This window comes from Gossypium arboreum, chromosome 7, assembly GCF_025698485.1.
Source record: "Gossypium arboreum isolate Shixiya-1 chromosome 7, ASM2569848v2, whole genome shotgun sequence".
NCBI classification, from domain to species: Eukaryota; Viridiplantae; Streptophyta; class Magnoliopsida; order Malvales; family Malvaceae; genus Gossypium; species Gossypium arboreum.
In genome coordinates, this window is record NC_069076.1 from 93,777,056 (window position 1) to 93,789,927 (window position 12,872).

A 12,872-nucleotide genomic window follows, 5' to 3' on the forward strand; every position below is an offset into this window, starting at 1 on the left:
TCTTGAACCAATTGTACTGATGTCTCTCTTCGAACCAATGTCTCGATCCAATTAATCTGATCCTTTAAGTTCGGTTATATTCATTAACCATGTCTAGAATCTCAAACGATGCAAATAACTAGTTTTACTATTAAAAAATAATAATTTTGTATCATTTAAACAGGAAAACAAATCAAATCGAAAAAGTCCGAAATTAAAAAAATCTAAACTCAAACCTAACCGAAAATAGGCTGAAATGACTGGGCCAGGCTAGCTGCCCGGCGCATGAACACCGAACAAACAAATATTGAAAAAAATGATAGGCTAGGAAAAATGGGCCACATAGGCCTGTAATAGGCCCATATATAATTAGGCTTTTAAGACAGAATTGGTGTACACCTTTACGCTTTAAAAATTTTGCCACGTGTCAAAACACAAAAGCAGTTAACAGTTTGAACCTCCTATCACAAACAGCCTCCCAAAAAAACATAAACGGAGATAACCAAAAAAAAAAAAATCCGCACTTTCAAACACACACACACAAAAAAAAAAAAAAAAAATGTCGACGGCAGTAGCATTGTCTTCCTCACTTAAACACAATTTAGCTTTGGGCATTCGATTCCCTCAGAACCCTTCCTTTTACCATCGAAATGGACCCAAAGTTTCAACTTTTAGAACCTTCACAGTTGCAATGGCGGCCATTAACACTACTCCTCTTGAAATCTGCGTTAAAGCTTCTGTTACCACTCCCAATAAGCTTGGCGACTGTAAAATCTCTTCCTTTATTTCTATGATGTTGTTTCTTTTTTTGTTTACTGAGAAAATGTGAAACAAAACAAACAAAGAGAAAAGTTCAATTATATTGTTCTTTGTATGTTTTGAGAATTCACTAATCAACTATAATTCATAAGGATTGAAGCTTTCTGATTTTGTTTTCTAATAAAGGATGGGAAAGAAAATTAGGGTCCAAAAGAGGAAATTTTTATTCTTTAGAATTGGGAAATATGATATAATTTTGACTGTAAAGTCCCTTTCTTTCTTTCTTTCTATGATGTTCTTGTTTGTTTACTGAAAAAATGTGAAACAAAGAAAGAAAGAAAAGTTCAGTTCTTTTTTTATTTATATGCTTTATATGTATTTAGTTTTAGCTTGATTGCAATTTTAAAATCCTGAGAATTCAATTAATCAAATTATATATAATTCATAAAGATTGAACATTTTTTATTGCTTTTCAAATTAAGAATGGGAAAGAAAATTAGGGTCGAAAGGAGGAAATTTTGATTTTTTAGAAAATTTGGGGTAAAAGTATCTTGGAGGCAGTCAGATTGTATTATGCCCTCTTAGGTAAAAAAATTAGGGGTTAAATTAGTCCTTCTATATTAAATTAAGCAAATCAGTCATTTTTGTTGAAAATTTCAATAGAAATGCATGAAACCAGAAGGACAAGTTTGCTCTTTGATATAAAATACAAAGACTAATTTGCCCCATTTTTTTAGTAGAGGTGGAAAATTGCAATTCAACTCCTACTAAAAAGGATTTCATGGTATTTTTATCGAAATTTTGGGTTATGGTGGAATATTTATTTATTCATTTATTTGTGAAATGTGTGGTTCAGGCCCCTTTTGCCAAAGGGTATTGCTGACTATGGAAGAAAAGCATCTTCCTTATGAAATGAAGTTGGTAGATTTGTCAAACAAACCAGAATGGTAATATATATATATATGTATATCCATGGAACACTGTAGACAGTAATGTGCTATGTCCAATATTTTCGTTTTAACAATGGGTTGAATTCAGGTTCTTACGAATCAGCCCCGAAGGGAAGGTTCCGGTAGTGAAATTCGATGACAAATGGGTTCCTGATTCTGATGTAATTGCTCAGTCATTGGAAGAAAAGTATCCCGATCCACCATTGGTAACTCCGCAGGAAAAAGCATTGGTGTATGTCTTAGTGATCATATTGATGTTTATAAACTGTTTTTGAGTGAATAAGTGATGTGTTGCACTGCTTGCTGTATAGTATTGTTATCTTATACTTTTAATTTCGATGCTTTGAGTGATTGCAGCGCTTACAGTCATTTGTTTAGCTACATGTTCTGTTTAATGGTTGAGACATCGATATATCCTTGAAAATTCTATTTTTTGTGAGAACCATCTTATGATTCGATATATCGCATGACTATCTCATGATTGCTTGAAATTGTGTTGGTTTTTGAGCATCATTGATGACGTCATATCGAGCTTTCGGTTTTCTCTTGCAGTGGCTCGAAGATCTTCTCCACATTCATCGGTTTTCTTAAAAGCAAAGATCCTAGCGATGGAACAGAGCAAGCATTGCTTGACGAGTTAAGCTCATTCAATGATTATATCAAAGAAAACGTGAGGCCTCTATCTGGTTCGTTAAATGTGTTACGATTCGTTTACTTGCTGCATAATCGATTTATACTTTTTTCCTTTAAGGGTCCTTTTATCAACGGGGAGAAGATTTCTGCGGCGGACTTATCTCTAGCACCAAAGCTATACCATCTCGAGATTGCTTTAGGGCATTACAAGAAATGGTCTATTCCGGACACACTTCCCTACACGAAATCTTACATGAAGGTTCATCGTTTATTATGCTTGAACCACATGAAAAAGTAGATATTAGAACTAACCAATGACATATTATTGCTCATCTCAATGCGCTCGTAACACGAGCTAAATCGTGATTTTTAGCCCTCGACTTCAAAATACATGCCATGCATGCGTGCGTGTTTGATCGGATTATTTTCTCATTTGCAGACGATTTTCTCGATGGATTCATTCATGAAAACACGTGCTAGTCCCGACGACGTAATTGCGGGTTGGCGTCCAAAAGTTATGGGCTAATTCTTGGCATGCAAATGAGATCAAAGGGCCTAGTTTTGTATCTTCGAAGTTAATATCTTATTTACATTGGTATTTACCGGGCTTTTTCACCCATAATGTATTAAATATTAACTCGATATTCTATGTTTAATATTTATCATCGAGCCTAATATATTTTATTTTAGGTTAAAATGCTAAGAAATCCCTTAAAACTAACTACATTTTAATAATGGTCCATTAAATATGATAGCATTTATTAATTTTGTTAATTTGGTCTAAATTTTTTTTCAATTTAATCCTCAATTTTTAAATTTTAGTTGGATTATATTTTTTGGATTAAAATTAAATCATATTTCAATTTTTAGACCTCGAATGGATAGAAAAAATAAGAAAATTTGAACTTAATGTTAGATTGAAATTTCAATTTAGTTCAAAATTAAATTTATAGATTTTCGGTTTACTTGAAAAAGTGATGTTTAAATTCAGAGATTTATTCTAGTTTAAATTCAAACTTTATTATCGAATCCAATTCTTAATAATTTAACTATCTATTTATTAAAAAATTGAATTTGAAAATTCTCAAAACTCTTAAATTAAATTTAATTAACATTAGAACCGAAATTAAACCAAAGTTAAATCTCATTTCAAATTCAAGCCCAACTCATGGTCAAACCCAAGGTCAAAATTAGAGTCTAAAGTCGAATTTCTTTGCTGCCCATTTTCTTTTCATTGTTATTTATTGTTACCATTTTTTATTTTGACTTCAAATTAGTCTTTAAAGATTTTTTTGGCTATAAATTATTTTTGAATTATCAATTTTCCGATAAAAATATACCACGTGCTGTGTTATTGAATGGTATTATTTTAGAGGATAAAATCAATAATAGTCACACTAGAACTATTATCATGTAGAAGCCTAAAGATTTCGTCCTGCAACTACAAGAAGCAACGAATTCCAAGCGAGTATGAGTATGCCAACGAAACTAAACTGTCAGCAAATTCGTTACCTTCTCTATATATGTGCTTGATTTTAACTTCCTAAGGTAATTGTAGAAAACCAGTAATGAAAGGAAGAACAATAGAATGATGTAATGAAACGAAGAACAATAGAATGATTTTGTGCTGCCAACCTGTTCTGAATCGGTTGCGTTGCAGCTAAACTATCAATTTCAAGCACTATAGGGTGTAAACCCAATTTCCATGCGGTCTTTAAGCCTTTCAAAACACCCCCAAAATTCTGATTGAATAACAAAACATCATCCCATATTTCTACAGAACTCCAAAATCCAGGTGCCTTGGGTGATCCCATATTAACCCACCTGCAGTAGCTTCACCACTTTCCAAGCTAATAACATCATCTGTATTAATTTTATACCATTCAATATCTGGTTTCCCATTTGATTAACCTACAAATCTTGCTACGCTCACATTGCAAGCAGAGAAGATGCTTGAATAGCAAATCTACCACCAGCAAGTCGGGAGGTCACTTGTGAACTCACCCTCCCGGGATGATTACTCGGACAACGGATGTCCTAACTTCATGGGGAACATGGCATTTGGTCACCAAACATCATGTGGGCTCAACAACTTTATCCCATCAGAGTCAAAATGAATGACATGATCAGTCCTACCACAAACATCCTCGTCCCATCAAAGACACCTATGCACTTCGTAATGATGGTAAGATGATAAGTACAACACGTTAACACCATATTACATAGGACCCCTACCTATAAATATCCTTAGGAATGATGAAGAAAGGAGGACCCTTAAAGAATACTAACTCTACACCATGTCAACACACTCTTAGCTCTCGACCATTACATTTTCTTCACGACCACTCTCCATAACCTCCACCTCTCTGCCTTGGCTGGATGAACCGGCCTCCATAGCAACCATTCTCCTCTCCTTAATACTCTTCTCTTATTGTACACAATATTAACCATTCATGGGCTGAGTGTGGAAGGCATGGCTTTTCAATCCCAAAGTGGCATCTCAGCTGATCAAACCAACCAGACCAACAACCCAGCTGAGCAAGTCAACTCTTCTATTCCACTCGACACCTCTATACCACATATCTCAGGTATTTCTACTGGCTTGAGCTTTACACAAACCCTTCTTTTTATATCTGATTCTGCTAAAGCTCATTACAGTATACAACTATCCTTTTCTCCACCTTGGAACAACTAGTAAAGGCTCTAAAAGATTCTTTAGCCTCCAACTTTACCACTCCTATTGTTTAAATAGGAACAATTCCTCCTACCACTTCAACTCTCCCAATAGCTGTAACACCTTAGTCACAACCTAGTATGACCCTTCTTGGACCTTTTGGTCGCATAGTTCGATGCTTACAAGAAGCTGTAACCTATCTCATAGACACACTTCTTCCACCAACAACCACCATTCCACTAGACCAAGGTTCCAATTAGTAGGCATCAAAGCCCTCAGCCTCATAACTTAGAGACCCAAGAGAAATTGCAATGCCTAGAAGAGTGATTCTCTCAACAAAAGCATCGCTTCAAGGAGTAGTAAGAGCAACAATGTATCTTTAACCAAAGAAATGCTCGGAATGAGAAACTTATTGTGGAGTTGAGAGCTTCACGGGAGGTCTTGAGGTGAGAAAATCTAGAGCATCGGGAGGAGGAAGCTCAATTTGGTGATTACCTCAGAGTTGAGGAATGGTTGGGTTGGTACCTGGTGGCACCTCTCGCTTGGAGTCAGGAAGGTGACACGATTTGGTGATGTATCAAATAGGCTCTAAAGTTAACCCCCAAAGGCATCTAGCTATCCCAGATTTATATGAAAGGGAAAAACATAATAAGCCAATGGCACAGTTTTATTACTATCTAAGTCGTCTGTTATATCTTGAACGATGTAATTGCTAACACCCCTCTCCCCAAGACAGTACTTGAAAACACTCCTCAAAGTGATCTCAAAGGAGACCACTGATGACTCTCTTGGTTCATCATTTTAAAGAGATGAGAACCATTAAAAATATTCTGTAAGTGTGGAAGATAATATCAAGTCCCAGTAGAAGGGCGTGTTACTTCGAAAGGAAACTGAATCTTCTCTCAAACTTTAATTCTATGAGGATATACTTGCTGTAATCCACTGACATTGTCACCTTCCCACCGTAAAATAAGGTCATTGTTCAGGGAGTGGATGTTCAAGGCTTGAATTCGAGCAACCTGAGAAAATGATCCTTATTCAACTCCCATAAGAAAAACATGTATCAGAATAACCGGTCAGAAAGATATATTCATTTCTTACGAACCATGATGAAAAAATCAACAAGTAGCCACAAGGAAAGACTTGTCAACTGACTCGATACCACATGGAAGTTGTACAAAACATCAAAACGAAATCTGGGAGAGCAAGAGTAAAACCCACTTCAAGAAGAAATAGCGGGAGAAAGAACTTAGGCCTTCGACCAATAGATCAAGACCAAAAACCTTACTTAGATTATGCGACCCTTTTGAGATACTAAACTCATATTTGTGATGTTTAGCGAGCAAACCACGACTTAGTAGTAAATTTTTCATCTTCTGATGGGCTGTAGAACATGGATAATTGAGACTAACAGCAAGCTCATCACCCTTTTTTCGGATCTTGTGGTAGTAGCTTTGTCAGACTTCGCTATGGCCGCTTTCTGACTATTTACCACTTCTTTCAACGAAGCATGGTGTTGGAAAATTGGGTTTAGAAATTGTAGTAGAAAATAGGTTGAAGGGAAAACCAGAGTTTTAATTTTTTTTTCAAAACAATAACATAACTTGGTTATGTTATCTAAAATAATAAACACTTAATCATAATTCGTACATTTTTTATTCGTCTAGGATGAATGCTTTGACTGAGTGGTCTTCTCCGCTATCCTTAAACTCATATCTGTTGAGTGTGGGCTCGCTTTGAATCATAATTTTTTTTCACAAAATTACCAGTGAGGCAATTTCGTAATTTCTCTAAACTTTTAGGGTCAATTTGTAAATAATAATAATATCTCTAAAAATTTTCTGAAATAATTTCTTCAGAGATTTTTTTCTCTACAGCTTTTCTTGAATTCAAGTGTGAGAATAATGATCCAGACTCTCTTTATATAGGGAAAGTTTAGAGAGAGTTCAACCAGAATTAAAATTACTAATTAATATTAAATTAATAAAACACTATAAAGATAAATATTATATTAAATTTAATATTAAATTTAATATTAAATTTATTATGATAATATTATTTTTGGAAAACTTAATTTGAAATTAAGTTGCTTGGTAGTTCCACTAGAAGTATAATTCTTCCACTACTCTACTGTCAAAGAATCATCGCCGCCGACCATCTGTTTGTTGCTGGATCGCCTTCGTCTCAACCATCATGCCTGGTGGTGCCATTGTCAGCATAACTTCCTCTTGATACCCTGAACCATGTCATTTTTTCCCTGAATGGGCCTGGCTATCTCGATGTCTCCTCACGAGGCCGTCAGTGTTGTGGCTGGGGCGGGGCTGGCCGTTCAAACGACCCAACCTCTTCTTTTTCACAATCAACAAGTGTCTGCCCAAGCTGGTCGTTCACACAACTAGCTGCACAGGGTGCAGCATCCCTTGGCTAGGCATGCGATGTAACACTCCTTACCCGAGACTGTTGCCAGAATCGAGCACGAGGCATTACTAAACTTATTCTATCCCTTAAATAGGTTTAAATTGTTTATTTAAGCATTTCGAATGTACTGCCATTCTGCGTCAGAGTCGCCTAAAATTCATATCTTGAGTTCAAACTCGAAATTAAGATCCGTAAATTTTTCCTGAAACTAGACTCATATATCTATCTACTAATTTTTTTCATAGATTTTGACTTGGCCAATTAGTACAGTTTATTAGTTAAAGTTTCCCTATTTCAAAACTCGACTGCACTAACCTCTTGTTACTACAAACCATGTTTCTTCCTGTAAAAATTCATATCACTAAGCCGTTTGTTTCTCTTAAAACTAGACTCAACAAGGATTATAACCATATAAAGTATACCTTCTAATTAGTTTTGTAAAATTTATGGTGAATTTCAAAGTTGAAACAGGGTTCCAGAAATCGCTCTGACCCTGTTTCACTAAAACTCAGATATATCATGAAATATAATACCTTTACCTATTTTTCTTATTCCATAAGAAAATAGACATAATAAGATTTAATTTCATATATTATTTATCTTCAAACTATGTTTATGCAATTTTAGTGATTTTTCAAAGTTACGTCATTGCTGTTACTTGAATCTGTTTTAGGTTACTTTCACATTTTCATAATTTTCATGTGATAATCACCATTCAATCATACATATTAATAAACATGCATATCATCGGCCATTTTATTAGCTAATCACTAGCAAGTATTTACACATCATTCATTGTTCATATTATACCAAAAGTGGCTAAGTTTCTATACATGGCATACACAAAACAAAACGTCTAATTATACCGAGTTATTTCTTTGATAGTGTGATCGGCCTCCGACGTTTCCTTCGATCCCCGAGTGGCTAGATAAGTACTCGATACAAAATGTGACTAAACTTTACAATTTAGTCCTTTACTTTTTCTTTTCCCCGATCTACTCTCGAATTTCGCTCTTCTTGATTATGAAGCTTGAAAGTTGAAGAAACCCCAGCTATGGAGAGAGGTAAGGTTCTGCATTGGTAACTTGAAGAAGATGATACAATTTTATCATCTTTTTACCTTTTATTAATGTTAATAACCAAATGACCAAAATGCCCTCCTTACTAAACTTTCAAAAATTCCTTCCATGTCCTAATTTTGTCCATGAACTTAAAATTGGTCAAATTACCATTTAAGATCTCCTAATTAATATTCCAAAATAATTTCATACTAAAAACTTCTAGAATGCAAGTTTTGCAAATTATTCGATTTAGTCCCTAACCTCAATTTAAGCACTTTATGCATAGAATTTTATAACGAAATTTTCACACAATCATGTAATCATACCATGAACCTCAAAATAATAATAAAAATATATATTTATATATATTTTTTTACCTCTAATTTGTGGTTTCGCAACCACTGCTCCGCTTAGGCCCTATTTCTAATGTTACATTTCTCCCCTTTAGGGATTTTCGTCCCGAAAATCTTACCTGTGAAGAGATATGGGTACTATTTTCGCATAGCCTCTTCGGGTTCCCATGTAGCCTCGTCTACCCCATGTCTATTCCATAGTACTTTCACAAGTACAATACTTTTGTTCCTTAATTGCTTTACCTCTCGAGCTAGAATCTTTACCGGTTCTTCACCGTAAGTCATGTCCGGTGAATCTCAACCTCTGCTTGAGAAATCACATGTGATGATCTGAACGATAACGACGTAGCATAGACACATGAAATACATTATGAATCTTCTAACTCAATCGGTAAAGCTAACCGATATGCTAATGGTCCGACTCTCTCAATCACTTCAAACGGCCTAATAAAACGTGGACTTAGTTTGCCTTTCTTGCCAAATCGAGAACTTTCTTCCACGGGATACTTTCAAAAAACTTTGTCACCAACTTGATATTCGATCTCTTTTCTTTTAAATCAGATACGACTTCGCACGTCTCAAGTCGCTTTTAAACAATTTCGATAACTTTCACTTTTCTTCCGCTTTAACTAGATCAACCCCAGAATCGGCTTTCTTTAAGCTCATCCAATATAAAGGTGTGCGGCATTTACGTCCATACAAAGCTTCATAAAGTGCCATCTTCAAACTTGACTGATAACTATTATTGTAGGCAAACTCTACCAATGGTAAGTATTTTTCCCAACTACCTTGAAATTCTAATACACAACATCTAAGCATATCTTCAAGTACCTGAATAACTCTCTCTGACTGACCATCGGTCTGAGGGTGAAAAGCCGTACTAAAACTCAACTTCGTACCTAAAACCTCTTGTAACTTCTTCCAGAACCGTGAAGTAAATCTTGGATCTCTGTCTAAAATGATCGATAATGGCACTCCATGTAGTCTAACTATCTCTGAAATGTATAACTCGACCAACTTGTCAAGTGAATAATCCATACGGATTGGGATAAAATGAGCTGACTTAGTTAGCTTATCAATCACAACCCATATTGCATCTTTCTTTTTCAGTGTTAACGCAATCCTATCACAAAATCCATAGTAACTCGTCCCATTTCCATTCCTAACTAGCACAAAGTTGCAATAATCCCGAGGGTACCGATGTTCGGCCTTTACCGCTGACAAATCAAGCATCTAGAAACAAACTCAAATATCTCTTTTCATTCCTACCCACCAATACAATTTCTTCAAATCATTATACATTTTTGTATCGCTGGATGAATAGATAAAGAAGCGCTATGTGCTTCTGTAAAATCTTCCGAATAAGCTCATCATTCTTTGGTACACAAATTTCGTCTCTAAATATCAAACAACCATCAGAACCAATCCAGAAATCTGATTCTATGCCTGACTCACATTGAACTCTTTTAGCTTGTAACTCATTATCATCTTTCTGAGCTTCACAAATCTCTTCAAGAAATACCGGTTTAGCTCTAAATTCAGCTAAAATAGAACCATCATCTGACATGGCTAAATTGGTATTCAAAGCTCGCAATGTAAATAAAAGTTTCCTGCTTAAAGCGTCAGCAACTACATTTGCCTTACCTGGGTGATAATCAATCACTAACTCATAATCTTTAAGCAATTCCAACCATCTTCTTTGCCTCAAATTCAAATCTTTTTGAGTCATCAAGTATTTCAAGCTTTTATGATCGGTAAATATCCCAAGACCTTTCACCATACAAATAATGTCTCCAAATCTTCAATGCAAATACAATAGCAGCTAGCTCTAAATCATGTGTCGGATAATTTTTCTCATGTGGCTTCAATTGTCTAGAGGCATAAGCAATTACCTTTCCTTCCTGCATGAGTACACAACCGAGCCCATTCAAGGATGCATCATCAGAATCACAAATTTTTACCCTGTTCTACTGTACTAAGATAGGAGCTTCCGTCAACAATGCCTTTAACTTGTCAAAACTTTGTTGGCACTTCTCATCCATTCAAACTTAACATCCTTCCGTAGCGCCTCATCAACGGGTAGCTATCATGGAAAATCCTCCACAAATTGTCTATAATATCCAAGAAGACCAAGAAAACTTCTAACTTCGATACATTTCTAGGAGGCTTCCAATCAACAATGGTTGAAATCTTACACGATCAACCTTAATACCTTCACCGAGACAATATGTCCAAGAAAACCAACTTCGTAACGTAACTCACTTTTGTTGAACTTGGCATACAACCGATTATCTCTCGAATTTGTAAACCGTTTCAAATGCTCGCATGCTCGGCCTCATCATGAGAATAAATCAAAATATCATCAATGAACACAACTACAAACTTATCTAAGTATGGTCTAAAAATTCGGTTCATTAAGTCCATAAAAATGGCAGAGCATTAGTCAAGCCAAATGGCATCACAAGGAACTCATAATGACCATACCTAGTCCGGAAAGCGTCTTGTGACATCGACTCTTTAACTCGCAATCGATAGTATCCGGATCTCAAATCTATCTTGGAAAACACAAGAACTCCTTCAATTGATCAAACAAATCATCAATTCTAGGCAATGGATACTTGTTCTTTCTTGTTACCTTGTTAAGTTGCCGATAATCTATGCACAATCTCATCGATCCGTCTTTTTTTTCACAAATAGCACCGTGCACCCCATGGTGAACTACTGGGTCTTACAAAGCCTTTATCTCGTTAATTCCTGCAATCGAGCTTTCAATTCTTTCAATTCCAATAGAGCCATTCCATAAGGAGCAATAGAAATGGGCGTGGTACCGGAATCAACTCAATACCAAACTCAACTTCTCTAACAGAGGCAAACTCGGTAGTTCTTCCTAAACACATCGGAAACTCACATACCACGTGCATCGATTCAATTTTCAATTCGGATCTTTAGTGTTCAACACAAAAGCAAGATAAGCTTCATACCCTTTTCTCAAGTATTTCGAGCGGACATAACGAAATTATAGGAAATGAACTATCGACTCTTCCGAATTAACCCAAGAATTTCACTATTTTCACACTTCAACTCAATGAATTTCTTTCCACAATTCACTATCACATCATGTGTAGTCAACCAATCCATACCAAGAATCACATCAAACTCATCAAATGGCAATAGCATGAGATCGGCCGGAAAACAAGAGCCTCTAATCATTAAAGGACAATTTCTACATACCTTATCTACTAATACATGCTTGCCTAATGGATTCGATACTTTAATCACAAATTCAGAGATTCTATAGGCATACTTATACTAGGCATCAATTTCATACAAACATAAGAATGAGTTGAACCCGGATCAATCAGAGCAATGACATTAATATCATGTAGAGAAAATGTACCCGTAATCACATCGGGGGAGGATGCCTCTTCGCGTGCACGAATAGCATAAGTCCTTGCAGGGCTCTAACATCCGGTCTCACAAATTAATCTCTAGAGGTACCTCTGTTACTTGCTCCTACTCCCGGTTGCCTCGGTGATCTGCCTCTAGTAGGAGCATTTCCGGATCTAGCACTCTGTGTTACCTCTCGGCTAGCCACTTCTAGACATTCTCGTACAAAATGATCTGGAGCACCACATTTATAGCAAACATTTTCGCCTGCCCGACAAGGACCATAATGAAGTCTACCACACCGTGGACACCCTGATCTACCCTGTCTGACATTACCTACACTCGTAGTCGAGGTGGTCTGAGCCTTCGGATCCTTAAATCTGCTACCTCTATTCGACTAGATTGCCCTCGCCGAAAAGCTAGATCCGTAGAAAACTCTCTGGCCTCTTGGATGTAGCCCAAATGATCTCGCTCATCTGTCTCTTCTTTGTATCTTGTGTCTCTGTCTCAACTTTGCCTTTTCTTTTTAATAGCTCATCGCTTTACAGTGCTCTCTCAACTAAAATAACGAACTCTTTTATTTCTAGGACACCCACCGACACGGATATCATCATTTAACCCATCCTCAAACCTTTTACAGGATAGCCTCTGTGGACAC

The 12,872-nt window shown here is 36.1% G+C and overlaps 1 protein-coding gene across 1 annotated transcript; it reads left to right on the forward strand.

The window, feature by feature from the left end:
* Window positions 1-439: 439 nt before the first annotated feature.
* LOC108470682 (glutathione S-transferase DHAR3, chloroplastic) lies at window positions 440-3,018 on the forward strand. The gene is made up of 6 exons (XM_017772100.2): window positions 440-746; window positions 1,595-1,685; window positions 1,777-1,920; window positions 2,241-2,358; window positions 2,440-2,580; window positions 2,761-3,018. The coding sequence occupies exons 1-6, from the start codon at window positions 539-541 to the stop codon at window positions 2,845-2,847; spliced, it is 789 nt and encodes a 262-aa protein (XP_017627589.1). The 5' UTR covers window positions 440-538; the 3' UTR covers window positions 2,848-3,018.
* The last annotated feature ends 9,854 nt before the right edge of the window (window positions 3,019-12,872 follow it).

Excerpts from the sequence above, each read along its gene's own strand:
- LOC108470682 (XM_017772100.2), top strand. The coding sequence starts at position 539 with ATGTCGACGGCAGTAGCATTGTCTTCCTCACTTAAACACAATTTAGCT. Across the intron at positions 747-1,594 it reads TCCCAATAAGCTTGGCGACT|GCCCCTTTTGCCAAAGGGTA; the intron begins GTAAAATCTCTT and ends TGTGTGGTTCAG. Across the intron at positions 2,581-2,760 it reads ACACGAAATCTTACATGAAG|ACGATTTTCTCGATGGATTC; the intron begins GTTCATCGTTTA and ends TCTCATTTGCAG.